The sequence below is a fragment of the Astyanax mexicanus genome, chromosome 4 (assembly GCF_023375975.1).
Source record: "Astyanax mexicanus isolate ESR-SI-001 chromosome 4, AstMex3_surface, whole genome shotgun sequence".
NCBI lineage: Eukaryota > Metazoa > Chordata > Actinopteri > Characiformes > Acestrorhamphidae > Astyanax > Astyanax mexicanus.
Window position 1 is genome coordinate 42,256,652 of NC_064411.1, and position 22,613 is coordinate 42,279,264.

Consider the following 22,613-nt stretch of genomic DNA (forward strand, 5'->3'; position numbering starts at 1 on the left):
ACACTTCCTACGTGCTTGCTATTTTCAATAAGCTTACTTAATGTAATAATGTACAAATGGGTGGCACAATGACACTTTTATATGTCAGATACAAATACAGATACTCTACTCCTTAAATTAAAATGTCAACACATTGGTCTGAATGCTTAACCTACCAATCTACACTATGCTGCATTCATTATAGTCACCCGTCCAAATCACTGCACTCAGCTTAAAATAACATTTGCTTAGTGCGGACCATGCCTAAAGAAGTAGAGAAAGAAGAAGGAAAAGGGGGAGGGAACTCTGGGAAATTTGGGCTGGAGTTCTGAACTGCATGCTTGAAGAAGCGTGCAGTTATATCCCCCCTTTTTATTTAATAAGAAGTGAAAAAGTAGAAAAGGGGGGTTGTTGGGGAGGAGGTGGGTTGTGAACTTTCGTCACGAGAGGTAGTTAGTTAGGACAGGTATTTATAGGGCGGTTGATTGATACGGGGTGGAGTTAGAACGTAGAGTTCGGGCGTGGTCCTTCTCCCAAACTTTTGTTAATACATAACATCATCAGTGGACAGAGGAACCAACTTTCTGCAGAGACACTACATCACTACACACCTCCAAACTTCAGGTAGCTTCAGAGTAAAGAGCTGCATAGAATGGGTTTCCATGTTCGAGAAGCTGTAGCCAATGCACGCAATGCATATGAGCGCATACTTTTTAAACACGGTTCATATGAAAGAACTGCACATCAGGCCACAGTATATGAAACAAAGTTTTTATTATTTTATTTTACATATTTGTACATAAACATTTCTCTCCTGAAATAAAGAATCTGAATACAATAGGATGAAAATGATATTAACACACTTATTTAAAATGACTTGTGTCAGAGAATCAACATTCACAAAATGTTGAATACCGATTAGAGTGAACATATTACCAAAAGCTACGACTTTGACTACAAGGCAGGCATGTTTCCTTTAGACGTTTTTAGCACCTTCAAATGAAAGTTTCAGTTGAAAACTACCATTTGTGCAGAATAAAAACAGGCCAACTTTTAAAATACTGTCCAACTTAAAATTCTCAGCAGTTAATTCTTTATCTTCTTTATACAGTTTTTTTAGCCTTTAAATCTGACTTTCTACTAATTTTTCCACTATACTTTTTTTCTGCCATTTTTTTTTTGTATTTTGACAGTTATAATTTACTGGCAAATGTAAAAAGTTAAAATGAAAAACTATTAAGAAGCAAGGCCAATCACTGCACAGAAAGCCAGGAACAGTATCCAAGACTCACACTTTTGTTTTGTCGCCTGTCAGGAAGTGCTCCATCATTTTGTATTTGTACAACCACAGAAGCAAAAGAAAAGTGGCTCTTCTCTGTATTGACGCCATGATGAGGGGGTACGGGAGACTGGGTGATGCGAGTGGGGCTCATTTGGAAAGGGTCTTCTCAGCCATGTGTTTTTGCTGGCTCTCAGCATGCCTGTAGGTAGATACACACAAACACACAAACACACAACAATAAGTTATAAGGTACTGTAGCAATCAGCGTCACAGCTTCAGTCTGGTGTCTTTGCAGCAGATAAACATGAACCCATCATCTAATACCAGGGGTGGGAACAGTGAAACTTGAAAGATGGTACTACTCCTTTCAATACTTTAAGATCGGAGGAGGTGTAGAGTTGGGGATGAAGTCGGAAAGTGATCATTTAACATCCTGACCTCAATAACACTCTTGTATTCTAAATAATAATTGCATTCTTGCAATCAGATCCTCACAGCAATGCACAATAATCTTTTAGAAGGCATTTTTCAGTTATAGAGACAGTTATTTTTCACTATTTGACAGAATTTGAATTGAGCAGTTTTTCCTTAGAATTTCTCAAAATTGCATGATAAATTGACCAGTAGAAATGCTCTAATATCACACTATATATAGTGTAAAATATTTCTACACTAATTTCCAATATAGGTTAAGAAGTTTAGAGGATTTTAAACGTGACAGTAATAAAATACAACAACAGCATGGCACCATTATGTAATTAGAGTAAAGCAGAGACAACCCCAATTGGAATGCTTCAATTATTTTTATATTTGAATAATCTGTTATTTATTTCTTTCTTCTTCGATTAATCGATTATTCATGGTATCAAAAGCAAGAATTATTATTCAAATAATTTATTTATATATATATTTAATATGTTTGACCAGATATTGTTCAGATATGAAAGATTTTAGAGAGCAAATGTTGTAATTGCATAAGGAACACACAACAGACCATTATTAAATATATTGATGTTCACATGAAGAATTGACCCGAGATTTACATTTGATTAATTTTTATTATCATGAATTAATAACACAACAACAGTGTATATAATGTAAATATACACTCGGCTGTAATTCTCAAACACTTCCACACAACGTCTGAGCCAGAAAGGACCTTAAAAAGGACTTAATATTTATTTCTAAAAAAAGTTTGGATTGATTTTTCTTTGACTCTGAATTGCGCTAGATAACTACTGCCACATTTAAGGTGGAACGGAAAGCAGACTAAACGTGTATGAGATATAAATTTTCTTGTGACTCACTGTAGACTCAACCAATCGATCATTAAATTAGTGGTTGCCCACTTTTTTAAAAATCGATTTGAATCTATTTAATTGATTAGTTGATGCAGCTCTAAACATTTTTTTTTTACCTTAAAGTGTTTATGTTAACATCCACACCACATAGTATATATGTGCAAGACTGCATGAAGTGAGTGGAAGTAAGTAAATGGAAGCACAGTGTAGGCGTTTCCAATAAAATGGACAGTGAGTACACAAGTGCAATAGTGGAACAAACAATGCAGTCTTACACTGGCTTCTGGACTGCCCCACTGTCACTAGCCAGTCACACATGGTCAGATGTTTCAGTACTGATGCTGAGGTCACGGGCATTTGGCTCTCGGCCTCCCCCACCCTCTTTCTTCTGAGTGATGACTCTTTACCATAGTTTACTACTCTTTACTCAGTGCTACTTACTGCTATTACAGCAGCAATGGAAAGTATGCTCAGTGCATGAGATTCAACTGTGCGTCTGATTCAACTGTTAGCAAACACCCTGAGAAGTTGCATCACTTAGTGAGAGTCATCACCTCACCTGGTCAGATCCTCGATGTCCACTAGCATGGCGTCCTGCTCCATGTGAAGCTCATCTCTGATCAGCAGCAGCTGCACAAGCTCCTCATTCAAACCTGTTCACAATAACAGAACATATACCACACATTAAAGTTCAGTAAGTTCAGTAAGACAATGCAGGTGCACAAAATGTTTTAGTCTCAAGACACTCCAAATACAGTTCAAATACAATGTTTTGGTCAATTATTATTACTATATAAACTAAAGTTAACATATCACATCTGATTCATTTATATGACTCTATAAATAAAAGAACCTGCTGTGTAACTACCATCAATATTGACCAGGTTTTCTAAATTATACTTAATTTTACTAAACATTGCTTATATATACCTTTCTTAACTATATAGGGTTGATGTTTTAATGTAAAAAGTAGATAAATCCTAAAATTGTTTTTTGATTGGTTAAATATTAGATTTATTTATTTAGGAAAATGTTCCAGTCATATATATATCTGTGAGTGGCAAAAGTATGTGAACATACTGGGCAGATGGAATTGGTACATTATTAATCATCAATGTGACGACAATCAAGTGTGAGTGAGCGACATCCTGGTTAAAACCAAAATATATTTTTTGGGGTTAAATATGAAGCATTATATAAAGGAAAACACTGCATTCCTGCATAAAAATGGTCTTATATGTAAAACATGGTAGCAAAAATGTAATGGTTCGGGCGTGTTTTGCTAGGCCATTATTGATGGAACAATAAATTCTGTTGTAATAGCAAATTTTTAAAGGAAAATGCAAGGACATCTATTCTTGAGCTGAATCTCAAGAAAATGTGGGTCATGCAGCAGGACAATGACCTTAAACAAGTCGTTCTACCATAAACGGGTTAAAGTTTTAACCTTAATCCAACATTAATGGTTTTGGAAGGACCTGAAGTGAGCAGTTCATGGGAATCAACCACTAACATAATGGAACTAAAGATGTTTTGGGCCAACATTTCTTTAAAAAAGGAATACCAGAAATGTTTATTTACAGGTATTAATGCCCAAGGAGGATCACGCAGATAAAGGTTTACGAACCTTTGCCACTCACATATATGTACGTAATGTGAACAAGACCCACCACTGAATGATAAACTGCACTGTTATTTAACGGAATGGGTTATATTTCATCAAACATTTGAAAGTAATGCAAGTCCTAAATTCTGCAATGTGAATGCACTTACTCTCGATTTGTGAGTGAAGGTCATTAACAATGACCTGTAGCTGACCGAGGGTCATGTCTCGCAGATCTGTGGGCTTTAGGCTCCTCTTCATCAGACACTCACTAATGTGAGGCATATGGGGAAGCTACAAAAAAGGAGGAAAAGAAACAAGCAAATCAGATTTTAGGATGCATTAAATAATAAAGTCAACATGGAGCACAGTTATAGAGAAGAATATATAGATTCAGGGCTGACTGAGGTACTGAATATTGCGAAACAACTGAGATAAATTTCACTCAGAGGACTAATACTGATATCATGAGACATATCTATAGATTTAGTTAGAAAATGGCTTTTACAGTAAATGCCCATCTTTATTATTATGTGAGTGACCTTATCTCACAACATCAATCTCAAACTGTCACATAAAATTCGGTGTAACACTCTGGACTAACGTAGAGTTTTCTCACTATTAGGTGGCGGCTGAGTCAGGGCCAGTTATTATTCATTTGGTAAGAATGTGAAGTTGTCCCTTCCAACAGCGAATTATAATGTACCATGACGGCACTGGTTATCGTGTCCAGTGGATTTTTAGGTTTAGAATATTTGACCTTAATGATTAATGCTCTACCAGAAATCCACAAAAGGAAACTATGGAAGGATGAGCCAGGCATGTGGGTTGTGGTGCATCTGGCGTAAATTTGAATATTATTAATATCTTGAAATTTCCCATTTTTACTGAGGTGTACAAACACTATTTGATGTGATAAACTCTTGGAAAATGTATGTACATTAAATGTTATTTCCCTTCTTTTATAAAAAAAATATTTTATGTATTTATATACAGTTCTATATAATGTTGATCTACATTGTAAGTTTTTATAATGTGTGTTTGACAGAGAATGTAAATAATTTTCATAGATTCAAATTGACCCATTGCCAATATTACCCTTCACCTTAATACTGCCCTACAAAAAACTTCTTGTTGCTAAAAGCATTAGCAGGGGAAAACCCTGATTGTATTGGAGATACTTGCATACAGCTGGGCATGACCTAAAAGACTAATAGTTCCTGTCACACCAAAACTTTTAAATGTTCAATGTAAGTCAATGTAAAAAAAAGTATTCTATTATGGATGCATTAAATACTTAACAAAAGAAAATATTCAGCCTAAGACGTCAAAAGATTTTTGGTGAACACTTTTGGTAAAAACGACAAGGAACAATGAGCAATACATTTATTTTTAAAGCAGCAGTGATGGTGCTGTGTGTGTCAGATGCAGAGGGAGGCAGTAAGAAAGAGAGCCAGCAGAGAGAGAGCTGAGAAATTATTATTTTAACACTTTGTTCACATTAATTAAATTCAGCATCACATATAAGTTCTGTATCAGTTTACTACCTTCACAAACTGGCTGTTTATGGCCCAGCTGACTATGGTAGCTAGGATAGCTAGATTTGAGCTGTACAGGGCTAAGGCAGTAATGTTAGCTAGCTGAAATAACAAGCACGTGCTTGTAAATGTACGACTAAAACTACACTAGTGAGGATAATTTATGATTACAATGAGACTGCTGAAATAAATGTACAACTAAAGTTACACAAGTAAGAATAATTGAAGATTAGATTGGGACTGCTGAGGTATATGTATGGCTAAAGTTGAACTAGTGAGGATAATGTCTGATTAGAATGGGACTACTGAGGTAAATGTATGACTAAAAATATGCTAGTGAGGATAATTTATGATAAGAACAGGACAGCTAAGGTAAAGGTACGAATAACATTAGACTACTGATGATAATTTCTGAATAGAATGGATTAGAATTGCACTATTAATGTAAATCTATAACTAAAATTGCACTTGTGGTGGTTAACGTATTTAGAATGATTAGAACAGATCTCCTGAGGTAGAGAAATGTGTGACTAGAGTGCTGCAGAGGCCATTTTTTGTGTTTTGTTGGTATGTCTGCTTTGATATAAAATGTTGAATGTTTAATTTTTAAATTGTACTTTTATATTGCATTGCACGTACAGCTCTGGAGAAAAAAAGAGACCACTTAAAAATGAAAAGTTTCTTTGAAATTACCCAATTGAAAACCTCTGGAATATAATCAAGAGAAAGAGAAAAACCAATCTGAACTACTTGAATTGTTTCACCAGGAGTGGCAAAAAGTTATCCAAAAGCAGTGTGTAAGTCTGGTGGAGGAGAACATGCTAAGATGCATGAAAACTGTGATTAAAACCAGGGTTATTCCATCAAATATTGATTTCTGAACTCTTAAAACTTTATGAATATTAACTTGTTTTATTTCATTATTTGAGGTCTGAAAGCTCTGCATATATTTTATGTTATTTCTGTCATTTCTAATTTTCAGCAAATAAATGCTCTAAATGACAATATTTTTATTTGGAATTTGGGAGAAATGTTGTCCGTAGTTTATAGAATAAAACAGCAATGATCATTTTACTCAAACATAAACCTATAAATAGAAAAATCAGAGAAACTGATTCAGAAACTGAAGTGGTCTCTTACTTTTTCCAGAGCTGTATATGCAAGTAGGTTTTACCTATGATTTATTTATTAAGAAAGTGGCTAAATGAATGAAAATCAATGTTAAATATTGTATAATAATGTTAAATAAGTATTTGGCCTATATTTTGTCTGGTTTCGGTCAAATGTATTTTATTTCCGTGCATTTCTATAAAAAAGTAAAAAATAAGTTAATAATGAACTAAATCAGATATGTATTCTACATTTATGAGGATTCACTAGCTAAAATATAATTTTTTGCAAGCTCCATTATGAAAGCTCTATGCAAAACACTGTGTTTGTGTTTTTGCATGCAGTGTTGGCAGGGACTCCTCAGAAAAGTAGACTAGATGTGACCCAAACAGCTCACTGTCATCGTCCCACACACTCTCGATGCATCTCGATCCCACACGCTGGGGTTTCTCATGCTGTCAGAGGGGGAGGAGAATTCCCCCCTTCGATTACCAGACTCCTCCTACACAAATACACCTTACGAACGTAGCTTTGCTTTCTCTTTCTCTCTCTTTTGCACGGTTTCTCTACTAATGCAATGTCTCTCAGCCCTGCATTCTAACTGTCTGCACACATTTCTCTTTCTTGCTAGCGATTTTCTAGCAGTTCCTTGTGGTCTAGGTCCTCTGTGTCCTGCGCCTCAGGGCGGCTGTGTGTGCAGCTCTGTTGACACAGTCACCAGCTGCTTCCTGGTGCATGGTGGTTTCACTTTGTGGCGGAAGTGACGGGAGGGACAGCTGACATGTTATTCGATGACACTGAGAAGACTGAGAAGTGGTGGGTGGTCGATACTGTTAATGATGACACTCGCATGGACTTTCCTTTTGCTGTTGGCTAGAGTGAATGTCCTTTAGAATTTACATCATATGTTTTTACACAAAACAGGTTTTATGGAGTTAAATATTTTTTTAAAAACACATTTGGAAAACTAAGAAATTGCCAGGTGCTCCTGAATATAAACTAAAATAGAGGAGTCAATCTTTTTATTCCAGTATGATTCAGAGCTTGTGTCAAAACCTTTAAATTAAACAATTATATCAAGAAAACAAAGCAGAATCTTAAGATTATTCTGTCAAAACAAGTCCACATATAATGATCATGTCAAAATCACTAGAATTTCCATCAAGAAAATAATAAATAATTGTTTCAACAAAATAGGTCAAAGAAATCAAGGAAACAAGGAAACATTTCTTGTATTTATTTTTCAATACTTTTTATTCTTCTAATTAATGTGTTGTAACGTTATTTTAACATTATTATTATATTATTATTATTACTATGATATATATATATATATATATATATATATATATATATATATATATATTTCAATGTTATTTATTTTAATTCTGTCGTAAATGTCAAATTTTGTATACTTCATTTGTATTATTTGTATCTTTTTAATTATAAACTCTTAAAAACAATGAGTCTTAAATCTTTCTGTAAAGCACTTTGAAATGTCTCTGTATATCAACAAAAAGTGTCTCATTAATTTGGCAGATATTTTTGTTTATTTAAAACATTAAACTTATTATTATTATTTATTTATTTATTTATTTTTCACAAAATATGTATCTAGTAAAAAGTGGAAGTGCACCTTACCATCCTGCTCCACTGTTTAGGTGCCTGTAGAAAATTCTTCCTAGTAAAAGATTCAGATACTGAACATCTAAAAAGTCTGAATAACTATAAGATTGCCCTAAATTAATAGCAGATATTCTTGTGTAGGAAAGTTCTCCTAAATTAGGTTGGGGAGTTGTGAAATTCTGTATACTTATTTAACACAATTCTCAGAACTGAGCTTTGGAAAGACGAGAAGATTCCAGGGCTGTTTGTTTTTGTGTTAAAGTAGAGGAGCAGATATTTTCTGCTGCATGTGGGGGATATTTGACCAAATAAGCAATCAAGGAATCTGATGCTTATGCTGACAAAGCAAGTTAAAATCTTACAAATAGATGCATTAGAAATAGATCCTTCCTGATTAATTCAAACAAATCAGTTATTTTGCAAAAAAGTGGATTATTATCATAATTGCAATGAAGTCTATTTAAATCAATTTGATTACTGAACAGGAATAGTAGTCCTAATTTGGACTAAATATGTTCAAGTTTTTGAAATAAATAAATTGTCACTTGTGCTCAATTTACAACAGTGGTAGGAACTTCCTGTTTCAGGGTTTTGCCTATGTCTTGTTTTTGAATATTTTGTTTTAATTGCTGGTTTAGGTATGCACTGAATATTTGGCAACCTAAAATTTATATACATAAAAATACAGAATAATTCATACCAGACATTTACAATTGATTTGATGTCACATAGCAGTGTTTCCTCTAAAGCATTTTTCCAGAAACGGTTTCAGACCCACACTATTATTGTATTTTTACACTTTGTAATTAGTTTTAATTTACTTTATGGTAAAAAGTGTCAAGTTATAGAGAACCAGTTCTGTATATGGTATTCAGCCATTGGATCAATTATGTTTTATTTTGTTTGTTTTCTGCCAAAAAAATTGACGCATCCCTTGTTTCCAAGAAAGTCATTTTTCTAGTCAGCTTTAATTCAAGAGTAAAGACATAACAAAGGTGCATTTAGAACAACATGAACTGGCCTGGTTTTGGCTGCATGAACAAAAACAATAACATAGCCCATACCTGATCCATTAAAACATAAAAAGGCGTAGTGAATAAGCTAACGTACAAGAAAATCCTGTAAAAAGCAGCACTGAATGCTGGCTATAGGTTGGCTCTGGAAAGCCATGCAGAGGGCCCGTCCGGGTCAGCGCCTCAGATCTCAGCCTTATTGCTTCCGACAGGTGGATACGACTCCGTCCCAAACACGTCACTCAGTGCATTGTGGGACATAAATAATGCATTCCTTTTGCCCTTGCTGCATTCCTTTTGCTTGTGCTGAATAAGTAAATTGGCGGGTGCCAGTGCATGCTGGGTAAAAGAAAGGGTCTGGGGAGGATGTGTTCTGGGGACTAGAGGCAGATGTGGTGTGTGGAAGTAAACCGCTAAAAAAATCATAAGGGACAACCAGCATATGAAGTATTAGCACAATTTGATTCATGTGATTCCAATGATTCAGATTGTCCAAATTCCAAAAGTCCAAAAGGGGTAGTTTTTGACTTCTTTGCGTCTGAAGTGTTGAGTTTAAGGTGTCTCAGATTGGCTTTTTTTGCCTAATAGTAACCATACCATAACCATTTTTGTCCTTTAACCATACATGCAGTTATTATAGTACCTGGTGCAAACATAACCTCCTTGTACTTCAGTGAAGGTAAAGTGTGAAATATGAAAATCACTGCCCCATAAAAGAGTTCTTTACAGGTTTCTGATAGAAACACAAGCCTATCTACTGAGATTCACACTGGCAGCATCTATATGTAAAGATGTACAATCTCCATCTCTCAAATTAATTCGATTAAACTCCCAATTCTTCCTGCTAGAAACAATAATGTGGCTTGAACCTGGGCCACATCTGGGATTTGATAGTGGCCCACTGCCTGCTTCATATGGTGGCTCATAAGTGTCCAGGAGCGGTTTAGTGAGCTAGATGCAGAACCCATTCATATTTAATCCCTTTTATTTACACATGCTTAAAGAATTAAATACATAAATGTTGCTATAGTACCCTGATCTGTAGTGATTGACTATGTTAAATGAATATGAATGAATCTCACAATAAAACATATGATTAGTCTGTGGATACTAATTTCAAGTATGATTTCTTGAAAAGTGTTAAAAAATGATGTATGAAGTATCGAAAAGGGTATCAAAATTTTTCCTCTTCCATAAGTCAAAAGCCCAGTTCATAAGTAACTGATCAGTGTTCACACAGTGACTCCCAGAGACTTTTTCTAATGCTCTCCAGCTTTTTTAAGTGTTCATTGCATTTGAAAAACTGCTGATCCGTGTGTTTGTTGGCAAAACTGAGGAAGTGATACAGGTAAATACGGCATAAGCGGAAGCATGCAACCGACGGTGCCACCAGTCCTGGAGAGATGAGATCAGCTTTAGGTCTTTTCCGTCCGTTAATTTTGTTTCACTACACCTCTGTGGAATCGGAGGTGAGCGGTCATCTCTCACACAACACAGAAACAGGGACCGGCGAGAAAGAGAAAGCTAACGCCCAACAGAAACTGATAGACTGAAAGAGAGGAAGCCATGGGAACTGAGGACATTAAAGGACGAGAGGAAAAAGTGGAAATAAACCACACGTGAGTCTGTTTACACACTCATTACTTAACACACAGAAACTAGTATGTAATAGTGATCCGAATAAAAAAGTGATCTGTCTTGATCTGACTTGAGTCAGTACTTTTTGGACACTGATAATTTCACTGATATTGCACTATTAATTAGAAGAGTGTCATTGTTTTTTGTTGGTTTTATTGGATTTTGCGTAGAGCAACTCTCTCCAGACAGTTAATGTTGAATAAATATATGAATTAAATGTTTTTGATTGCAATTATTAAATCTGTGTGTCACCACTCCCTGATAGCACCATCACATGGCATTAACCTGGCTCATATCTGGCTTTTACTAGTGGCCCACCTACTATTTGGAATCACGGTCCATCAAAAGTGGACCTCATGTGGTTACCAGAATTTTTTAACTGTATTTATTTATTCGTTAAACTAGTGGTTGAGTGGTGGGTTAGTTTTGACAGTGCTGCTCTCTCACATCTGTTATAGACAGCTTAAGTAATAAATATTATACAGTGATTTTGTTCAAATTTAACTGATCGTTATGCTAGATGCTAACATTTAAGTTGAGCTGAGAATCTGAAAAGTTTGCAACAAAGCAGAAAAGAAACTAAAAAAAAACAACAACCCACAAACATAATACAGGTTTCCATTTTAAGATTGTCCATCTCAGATACCATCTCTGAGTCCAGAGAAGTTAATACCGGACACTGTTAACACCAGCTGAGGATTTCATGTTCTTTCAGAAGGCCTCAGCCAGCTCTTCGGATGATTGCACTCACTTCAACAATCAAGATCAAACCAAACTAAATGTCTGAGGTTTAAAAAGACAGGCTCCTCCAAAAATCAAGCTAAAACACTCACCAGGTCTGCCACAGGCGACTTCTTGCGGTTCTGTTTCTCAACCTCCACCTGCATCTTGGCCATGGGTTTAGCCATTGCCAGCGCCAGTTTTGCCTCGGCCTGGAGCTTCTTCTGCCTGCTGAGGAAGTCCATGTCCTCCAGAGACTCAGAGTCATCCTCTGTAGTGTCCCGGTCCGAGTATGAGGAACTCTGCTTGCTCTGCAAAGTCAAAAATGCATGGAATATTACTGTATTGGATGGATGGACAGATAGAGAGACAGAAGACAGACATCTGTATAATTGTTTAAGTCTTTTCTACAACTCTATGGACTGATATAAGTTCATAACAGGCTCTTCTAATTTATATGTGTAAGTGCACTCAGACACATCATTACACTGAACTGGTGTAAAATTACTCATGAGAGTTTGGAGAGTCACTACACTCTTAAGTCTATCTGAGGAACAGATCAGAAGAGACAGGAACAAGATGAGACAGATGGCTCTGAACATTTTTTTTTAGTTCAAATCTCTCTCTCTCACTCTTTTTCTGTCTCTCTCTCTATCTCTAAAACCTGTCAGAAAGCTCAGGGTCCAGTGATCCGTGTCTATCACAGGCTACGCTTAATATTCAAACCTCATTTGCTTTGCCTGTCGAGCTCAACCATCCAGAAAATGGCCATCAAGCTCTGTTCTTGTCCCTCATGTCGATGTAATAGACAAAAGACTGCCTGCTCCACTCCCAGCTCCAGAAGGCCCGACTGATCTGAGATCTGTAAAAGTTCCCTCAACTCAAATAATTTCTTAAAAGTACTAGGGTCACTCAAATGGAAAAGCATGAACAAATAGACTATCCATTTAAAACTAAACAATCAAAATCACAGTTAATATATATGTTACATGGTGCAAAATGTATTAAAATCCAGTTTCAGTTTCCCATTAAAAATATTTAGTATGTTACATAGTCTATATGCAAAGTATTGCCAACTGTTTCCATTGTATACTGAGCAATACTTTGTGTTTATTGTTCCTCTATTCTCTACTCTTTTTTGGTTTGAATGCCTGTTTGCTCAGTTAGTTCGGCTTTTGACCCACGTCTTTTGTTTCGCAAGGTCTTTTTTTTAATGCATTTAAAGCTGATACAAATCTGATCACTCAAACCACATCAGAAACGAAACTCCTCTCAGTATAAACGAAACTTAGATTTTGCCACACTCTGTCCTACACAGCAATCATTTTTCAGTCTGACTAACTGGAGACTGAGATTTGTCTAGCATGTGTAAATGTATGTGGATTTTATTAGGATAGTCCAGATAATATAGTCACATGAAGTAACCAGTTGTAAATGGAGATGAAGTCAAAGTTAAAGATAAAAAAACTTTATTTTGAATGAGATTACTTTTTATTTTCATTCTTTACAGTTTCTATTAGGGATTATCACAGCTAGTGGGTAAATATTGTCTGCAGCATTTTTTCAGGCTTTCGGTTCTTGTTTTGTTTGGGGGATTTTGACAAATTCAGGAATTCTTACCAGAATTCATCAGGCTTGTATGTTAGGATATTCAATTGAAAGCTCCTGAAAGCACAGAATTTTGTGGTGAAAATTCTGATGATTCTTCCATAAAGATCATATTAATGGATATTTATGAGCATGTGTTGCTGCACAGTAGAATAGTGCACCAGAGTCACTCCAGAGTCTGTAAATCTTCTTGAAGGTCGTTCACATTCAAACAGGGGGTTTTGATTTGCCTTTCAAGTAACTGTACTGGACTGTTCTTTTGGGAATTTTCTTGCTCTTCCAGACCTCAGCTTGAACTGCACTGTTCCTGCTAAGTGCAATTTTTAATTACATTATAAAATGAGGAAATGGCCACCTGAGAACTCTTTGCCTTTTTATTATAGTCTTCTTATGCTTGTGTAAATATGCTTATAGATTAACTGTATGTACACTTGCTCATTTGTATCAGTTAGACATATAATGAAGGAGTGTGCGGGGGTGTTTGAGTGTGTACCATGGGGGACAGAGGCGTGTCCAGGCTGGTCTCTGTCTTGCTGTCATCCGCATCACTGTCTTTGTCACTCCCGCTGTCATTGACGAAGCAAATCTGCAGGTTCATGCCACTCTGTAGCCTGCAGAACACACACACACACACACACAAAATGTTTGAGGTCAGGTAAATACCGTAAAAGTAAACCCTGCCCTCAGTGCGAGTATAGCGTAAATCTTCCCTCCTATGTCACACTGATGCCACACGGTGTGTTCTTTAACTGTCATTTCCTGTTCAGTGGGAGGGTCTGGAAACTGTAAGGTGCCACTCAGCCGGATGTGACAGAGCAGTGAGCAAGTGTGGCATCATGGGAACTGTTCCTGTGGACAATTTACATCCACTCACTGTACACTTCTACAGAAACACCTACTTTACAGGTCCACCATGTACATGTAGAGTTACGGACTGCAGCATACGTGTTACTATCAGCACCCCACTCAAACACTTTCAATATTAATCATTTTCTGACCACACAACCACTGCTGCATAGGACTACATCGTAACCTGATACGATCAGATTTTCCCATCATTTTAAACTCAGGATGATCTTAGATTTATATTTATATACACAGATAAATAAAGATGTTAGACAGATAAATATTGGAGATTTCTCATTCTCACAATATTGTAAGAACATTATAAGAATACTTACCAACTTTATTTTACTTGTTGTAAATTTTTATCTGTTGTACTAATTTACTTTTTTGTTTTAATTGTATTATCTGGCGTTCTATTTATTTATTTTCATTCTTTTTTTTACATTTTCATCTCTTAATTAAAAAAAATATGTATCACTGTACAATATGGGTACATAATTAAGAGTACTTATGTTAATTAATAGTCTCGAACAATTATTAAAAACTGACATTAGAGAAAATGTCTCATTCCATCATTGTGTACATTACTAGTATGTCTTAACTAGTATAAATAAATAATTAGTTGAGACATTACTTATTGTCTCAACAAGACAGAAGTTACATTACATTACATTATATTTATTATTGTGTTAAGTACTGTTAATTCATGTAGTCTTACTGTAAAGTGTTACCAATAAATATTATGTCTAATATTAGTTACATTTAATTTTGTTTTGTTTTTAATGTTTTAACCTGCTTATTTTCTTATATTGTTTTAATACAAGCTGTACAGGGCTAGAACAGTAAGGTTAGCTGAGGTAACTTAGCCTTAGCATTTGCTTTTGCTTAGCACATCTGCACTGCTGAGGTAAAAAAAACTGTGAATAAAATAGCTCTGATGAGGCAAAGGTTGTTCAATATAAAATATTGAATGGTAGTTTTGTGATTGATTTTTCTTTGAGAAGCAAGACAAAAATACATTTACATTTAAATACATTTTATTTAGTTAATTTTAAAAAAGTGGCATAATGATAAAAAAACGCTATTCAGTATTTGATATTCAGCCTTAGGCCAAATGTTTCATTTTGTTTGGTTTCGGTTTCGGCCAAAAATGTTCATTCATCACTGCAGTGAAGATGCCCACGATAATGCAACTTTATTTATGTTGATAATGATGGTGACATAGTGTCTAGAGAGTGGAGTGTATGGGGAAACTCAGTCTGTACAGTGTAGAGGTGGTATTTTATCTACTGCCTAATGTAGATCTGGCGCTTATTCTGATAACTGATAACATAAAGAGTTCATGTGAAAAAAGAGATGACTTGCTTATGTGTAAGGGTGAAGCCCCTTCCGAGGTGTGTGTGTGTGTGAGACTTTGCATGAGTAGCTTCTCGTTTGGGAATAGTGTGTGCCGGGATCTACAGGCAGAGGGGGAAGTCCTGTTGTTCTTAGAGAGAGAGAGTCCTCGACTCTCTGAAAGTACTTCCTTTTTTGTACCGCAATTAACCCCCACTCACACGCAAACACACACACACGTTTTAATACCATGTTAGGACATGTGTTCATATACTTCCTTCATTTATATTACAGTTAATTAAGAATATATATATATATATATATATATATATATATATATATATATATATATATATATATATATGTAATATGTCTCACATGTACTTTAATATGTACTATATCTACACACACACACAATCCTACTATATGATCAAAAGTATTGGGACACCTTATCGTTTACTGTCTTTCCAAACTAAATATGCTGCGGTGTCTACTAGATTTTGAGATTTCACAGCATTGCTGTGAGAATTTGATTGTATTTAACGACAAGAATTTTTGTGAGGTCATGATGTTGGATGATTACCATTCCACCTCATCCTCAACTCATTCCAAACATACTGGATGGAGCACCATCATTACAAGTATTTCAAGTATTTATAGATTAATATAACTATATAATATTTGTTGCAGTCATGCAAAAATCATCTTTATCTACCAAAAAAAAAAACCATCATCTTTATCTACCAAAAAGTGAAAACCCATTGTATAATACCTATCTATTCAAAATATGGTGTTGGTTTCTACATGTAAGCTCTGTTTTTCCCCTGCTATAAATACAGTTTTGATAATGTATAAAATCACACAAACCAATATGTCCAGCACAAAGGATTTCAAAGCAATCTCTGGAATAACCGAAGACCTCTTCCCTCAGTTTCTCTGTCATCTGACACAATTAAGCTGTCAAGGAGAAAGCCACAAAAAACCCAGCAGGAGAGCATCACTTATCTTTCAAACCAGTTAAAGTCCCCCAGTCAGGCGCTGGTGTGTGACTTACAGGAAAAAGGTGCTTATTGTGACCTGCTTGTAAACTTCTTCTCTAAATGTGCCTTAGAAAGTGACCTTCACTCATTTCACTTGCATGACTCAGCTGAGTAATATTGCGGTGGGGACTGAGTGAAAGAATGAAATCAGTGACAGTAACTTAAACCTTACTCATTTAATGATAATCCTTTTAGGCACCGTTCATCATATACTATTCGAAAAAAATTCCCATTGAGTTACAGATACAGTATGTAGAACCGCACATACATTCAAAATGACTCAGACAGACATTTAAAACTTTTACATGAATGTAAGATCACAACTTTTGCACTAAATACCATATTTTTCTGGTCTATTTTTATACATAAGACGCACTCGATTATAAAGCGCATATTAAGCAAGACTAGTAAGAAACTGGGGTGTTGCCATGTTTTCTCTGTAACTCAGCAGGTCTCGCCGCTGGGTGACTTGTAAAACTAAGCTATGCTAAGTAAACAAAAGTGTAATTCTTAAAACTTAAAAAAAAAAAAAACATTTTCTTTTAAAGACAAACGAGTGCTGGACGTTAATCCACACAGATTTCTCTCCTGAAAACTGTATATCTGGGTGAGTGACGTGCTTCTGTTTATTTACAGTAAGCTTAGATTTGCAGATTTCTACTCTAACTGGGTGCAGTAGCATTAGTATTAGCATTAGTGGCTAACCGCTAACACTAGCTGCTGTTAATAGCTAATGTCGCCCAACAACTCTACACTGAGGAACCCTGAGTGTTCCGGTAAACCAGGGTGATAATAGCTAGCAGTTTGTCCCACGTAGCTTGTTTTACTATGGTAAACACGCAGCCTACAGGCCGATATACTCACCTCTGAACGGCAAAAGAGCTACCGCTTAGCGTGGTTAGCGACTAATGCTAACACTGCTGGAGAACTAACCTGAAAATCCTGTATAACGCTAAACTTCAACTGCTTCTTACAACCTGACTGGTAAAATTCATACATAAGGTGCACTGGATTATAAGATGCACTGAAGATTTTTGGGAAAATGAAAGTATTTGAAGTGCGCCTTATAGTGCGAAAAATATGCCATATATTGTATATATATCAGAAAATAAATTTATCCCAAAAGGAAACGCAGACTGCTATGCTTTTTGGAAAAAAATAAAAAATAAAATAAACTTTACTAGGAACAATAAATTATTAGAAATTATACTATGATTAGATGATAAATTTGCTGTTTGTGTCCACCACAACAAAAACATAATGGCAGTGGGTCACTATAAGTTACCTCTACAACTCAATAAATATTCCCCTTATCAGTCTACATTTTTAATCATTTATTGTTTCTGCTAACCTCTGTCTCGCTTTCAGAATAGCATTGAACTCTGACACTTCCTTCTGGGTGCAACTAAATTTGAATGATGTGTATATTCATAGCTTAGTCACAAATCACATTAGTTAAAAGCATTTTGTCAGCAGTTACTGTAAAAAAAAATGAGAACAGATGCATTAAAAAGGGAACAATAATTTCTCTTTTTGAAGAAAGTAGTTCTTGTAAGCTGTTTGGTTCCAGATTTCTTCTGGACGCCCCCAGCCAGTGCCCCCGGTGGATATGTTCAATACTGTTAATAGAACGTCTGCTGCTGCTGCTGCTGCTGATGCTGATGATAACTATCAATTATGCTAACCTTCTATGAGAAGAGTTTTCTTGTACAGTGAATTAAATCCACTACTATTTGTATGAATAATATTTGTATCATTTAAATATAGAATTTTATCAAAATTTCGGTTTTAATAAACATTTTTTAAAATAAACATTTATTGATTAACTCTATACTGTATAAACCTATACTAAAATATGATGTAATAGATTTTCTTCACATGGAAACAAAGTAACGCTACTTTTTTTCTGTATGAACACACAGGCACACACACACAGGCACGCACACACACTCACCGTGAGGACAGGCTGGGTTTGCCGCTCTTGCTGCAGCTGGTATAGATGCCCGGCCCATCGTCGAAGAAACTGCCCAGGGCCAGCTTCTGTCTAATAGACTCTCGCTCATTCTTTTGGGCCTAAGAAAGAGAGAGAGAGAAAAAAAAGAGAGGGAATATGATTAACTGTGCATGCATAAGATAGAGAGCAGAGGGCGCCATTGTGTCATAAAGCAGGAGTAGTAATAAAGGACTGGTTCTCTTAATAATGCAGAAAATTCAAGCATTATCAAAGTGTTAAAGTTGCTTAGCACAGATGTCAGGACCAGTATATCAGGACCAGTCTTTATTACTTTAATCCTTTTTTAAGCCAGTTCACAAATTGATTGGAGGCTTGATTGGTGCACAACTGGGGATATTTACAGGATATTTTAAGAAAAGATGTTATTGTGACATCAGAATATCTGATTGATTTAAATAATATTAACCAAATATTTCCCAAATAATTTGTTTTAAGGTGGACAGTAAAAGAACACGCAGACACACAGTGAGAAAATAAGGTTGTAATCTCGGTTTCGATGAATTGTTTAACCCTACTTGTACAATAAAACAATATTCCTCTCTTTGCATTTCCAGTTCCATCAAAGTTACATAGTGCAGTTAGTAGTGTTATTCCGTACGCAATGGTAGAGAAGCTATTCTTAAAAGAATCAGAGAACCAACAACAAGCTTTTGAATCTGATACTGTAAGGTAAAGTACTGTTTCTGAAAAAAGAATAAGTAGTTTTGTGGTTATATTGGCTCAGAAGTGCTGAGTCTTGCTTAACAGTCTGTTTATCTACCAGCATTTAACATCTTAACACCACTAAACTCAAATATGACTCAGGTCATGATGCTTGGAATGTGTGGCATGCCAACCTCTCCTAACCTTCATCTTTCTCTTATACACACACACACATACAATCGAACACACTTTCATACACATACAGTGGTTTGGCAGATGCATTTATATCTGTGTCCAGACCCTCAGAGCAGAGATATTTTGATTAGCTATACACTTGAGTACATATTGATCTGCACCATATTGTGTAGTAACCAGATATGATTAGCTCTCCATGTAAGCGATCTAGTAGCTGGACCCAGGGGAGAGAGAGAGAGAGAAAGAGAGAGAGAAGTAGAAGGCCTGAAGCTTTTTTATATTTGCACTCATGAATGCAGAACCCCTCCACTGACTCCACTATCATTACTTTTCCTTCTCTTTTCCAATAACTTGCCACTGAATCCTGTGCCTGTTTTACTTACTGGGCAAAGATCAAATTGAACCTGATACTAACACTGGAGCTACATTACAGTAACAGTTAGGGATGTCCTGATCCAATGCAGTAGTTTTAATATCAAATCAGTATTTTAACCCCAATCCAGTTCAGAGTCTTCGTTTTAAATACAGTGTTCAGAGATCCAGCACTGTTGAAGAGAGGAGAGTTCTCAGAAGGTGAATAGAGAGTTTAGTTACAGCCTGCAGTGCAGTGTGGAACTATTTTACATTGGAGCATTAAAACATTATTTCAAACATTATTTTTTTTTTACCATATGAAGAAATACATAATAAATACGAAACATTTCTTTGTTTTTAAACAAAGAAACAAACATCACGTTCTGAGCCGAGTGAAGGCTAACACTAATGCTAACATACACACACACACACATACTGGAAACTGACAACTCAATGGACAGACAGGTCAGTCAGTCTAGAATGTCTGATTGTATAATCTGTTATTAAAGATAAATTGTTTCTACTTTAGTATTAAACAATAGCGCATCTAATCTAAACTGTGTGGCTGTAAGATTTATGTAAACACAATAATTTGATCAGATTGGCTCGGTATTGGCTGATACTCAACATTAAGAGACTGAATCAGGGATCAAAATAACCTGATCAGAAAATTTAAACATTAAAAACTAGACTTCATACAGTACACCATATTTATACACCATTTTCTATGCAGGTATATGTGAGGAGCAGCTCCACACTAAATGTGTGTGTCTGTAAGTGTGTGATTGTGTGTGTGTATATGTGTGTGCTTGCTGGGATCAGCTGTGTTTCCTGTGCATGGCGAGGGTGGTGTTTGGCACAGCATGAGTCAGCAAAAGGGGTTTGGAACGGTTTGAAATAGTGCCAAGAGCATAGCTGGCAATCACTCCAGGATACACACAAGCACAGACACACAGACACACACTCTTTTTCCAACAAAGCAAGTATTCAACAGAGAGAAAGATCATCTTTGTGGATGTGGATGTAGAGGTGGGTGTGTGGGTGTGGGGTAAGTGTTGGGTAGGATGAGGTTGCTGGGGTAGAAGTGGGTGGAGGGGTAAGTGTGAGAGCATGCTGCACAAAAAACATCCAAGCATCCAAGCATGACAAGAAGCCAAATGCAAGGTGCAGCTCAGCAAGCCTTCAGCAGGGTGCAGCAGTTAGCTCTATATGTGTTTCTATGAAAACTAAATCGATTCAGTGATAAATCAGCTTTTTTTGCTATAACATTAAAAGCACAGCCAGGTGAAATGAATATAGGTGAAGACACAGTGGGCAGCAAGTGAACAATCAATGTATTGATGTTTAAGAATCCAAGACAAAAACCTGACAAGAACTAAACTGTGATGATCTGACATCCTGATCAGAATCTTTGTAAAACATTTCTTCTGTACAGGGCTGGACAAGCTGTGTGTGTGCATTTGCACATCTGTGTAAGCAATGGATGCAGTGTGTCCACAAACATTTGGACATATAGTATAGTATAGAACATACAGCTCTGGAAAATATTAAGAGACCACTTCAGTTTCTGAATCAGTTTCTCTGATTTTGCTATTTATAGGTATATGTTTGAGTAAAATGAACATTGTTGTTTTATTCTATGAACTGTGGACAACATTTCTCCCAAATTCCAAATAAAAATATTGTCATTTAGAGCATTTATTTGCAGAAAATGAGAAATGGCTGAACTATAAAATGGCTGGAAAAACCCTGGTTTTTAATCACAGTTTTCATGCATCTTGGCATGTTCTCCTCCACCAGTCTTGCACACTGCTTTTGGATAACTTTATGCCACTCCTGGTGTGAAAATTCAAGCAGTTCTGCTTGGTTTGATGGATTGTGATCATCCATCTTCCTCTTGATTATTTTCTAGAGGTTTTCAATTTGGTAAAATCAAAGAAACGCATCATTTTTAAGTGATCTCTCTTTTTTTTTTTAAGTAAAATTGTTGTTGTTTTCCAATGGTATTACTTAGAGTCTGCTAGAAATAGTAATAAAATAGTAGAAATAGTAATAAAATATTAATAAATACAGAAACAACACAAAAATACTAAAGGACATTCTGGGTTTTACGTACAATACGTAGTTATAGTATAAATATTAATGTATTTATTAAAGACGTGACATAGTTTTTCAATCAAAGCTTGGTCACCTTTATGTGTGACTGTCTCATATTAAATGCCCTGCAAGACTGGAATTAAAATGCATCAAAATGAAAATGATCAGACAATGTTGAAGAAATGTTATAAGAACTTTGTGAGTTTGTTGAAAAATATGCACATTTTAGTTTAAATGATCAGTCAAATCTGAACATCTGCTCCAACTCACAATCAAGCCTTCGCTGGAAATCCAACAGAGCTGCATTGAATCGGAAAAACGAGAAGAAAAAGTGTGGAAACACGCAGCTCCTCAGCAGGAGTGTGTCTGCAACAAGAGTCCAGGAGTTACCTCCTCTTGCTAAGCTAACACACACAGACAGAGCACCTGTGGGACAGCTGTGCGTCGGGGGCAAGCAAACACTATTACGGCCTTCAGCAATAAAAACATCACAGGGGTGAGGCAAAACACACCAGCGTGTGTGGGTGTGTGTGTGACAATAAATGTAGCACTATGTTCGTTTGACACCCCCTACATACACCTTGGTGTGTTGAACCAACATTCCATTCAAGTCAATGCAAAGCTGAGACATTAACATAAAGGACCATAAAACAATTCAATGAACTGCCCTCC

General features: G+C 35.9%; 1 protein-coding gene across 6 annotated transcripts in view; it reads right to left on the reverse strand.

The window, feature by feature from the left end:
* Positions 1–734: 734 nt before the first annotated feature.
* Positions 735–22,613, reverse strand: part of schip1 (schwannomin interacting protein 1) — a 492,362-nt gene continuing 470,483 nt past the window's right edge. For all 6 annotated transcript variants that reach the window (XM_022678779.2, XM_022678781.2, XM_022678780.2 and 3 more), the window contains 6 exons: positions 18,594–18,712; positions 13,912–14,029; positions 11,924–12,121; positions 4,336–4,459; positions 3,122–3,215; positions 735–1,460 (listed from right to left, as the gene is read on the reverse strand). In XM_022678779.2, coding sequence (XP_022534500.2) covers positions 1,409–1,460; positions 3,122–3,215; positions 4,336–4,459; positions 11,924–12,121; positions 13,912–14,029; positions 18,594–18,712 — 705 coding nt within the window. In that variant the 3' untranslated portion in view covers positions 735–1,408. The remainder of the gene's footprint in view (positions 1,461–3,121; positions 3,216–4,335; positions 4,460–11,923; positions 12,122–13,911; positions 14,030–18,593; positions 18,713–22,613) is intronic.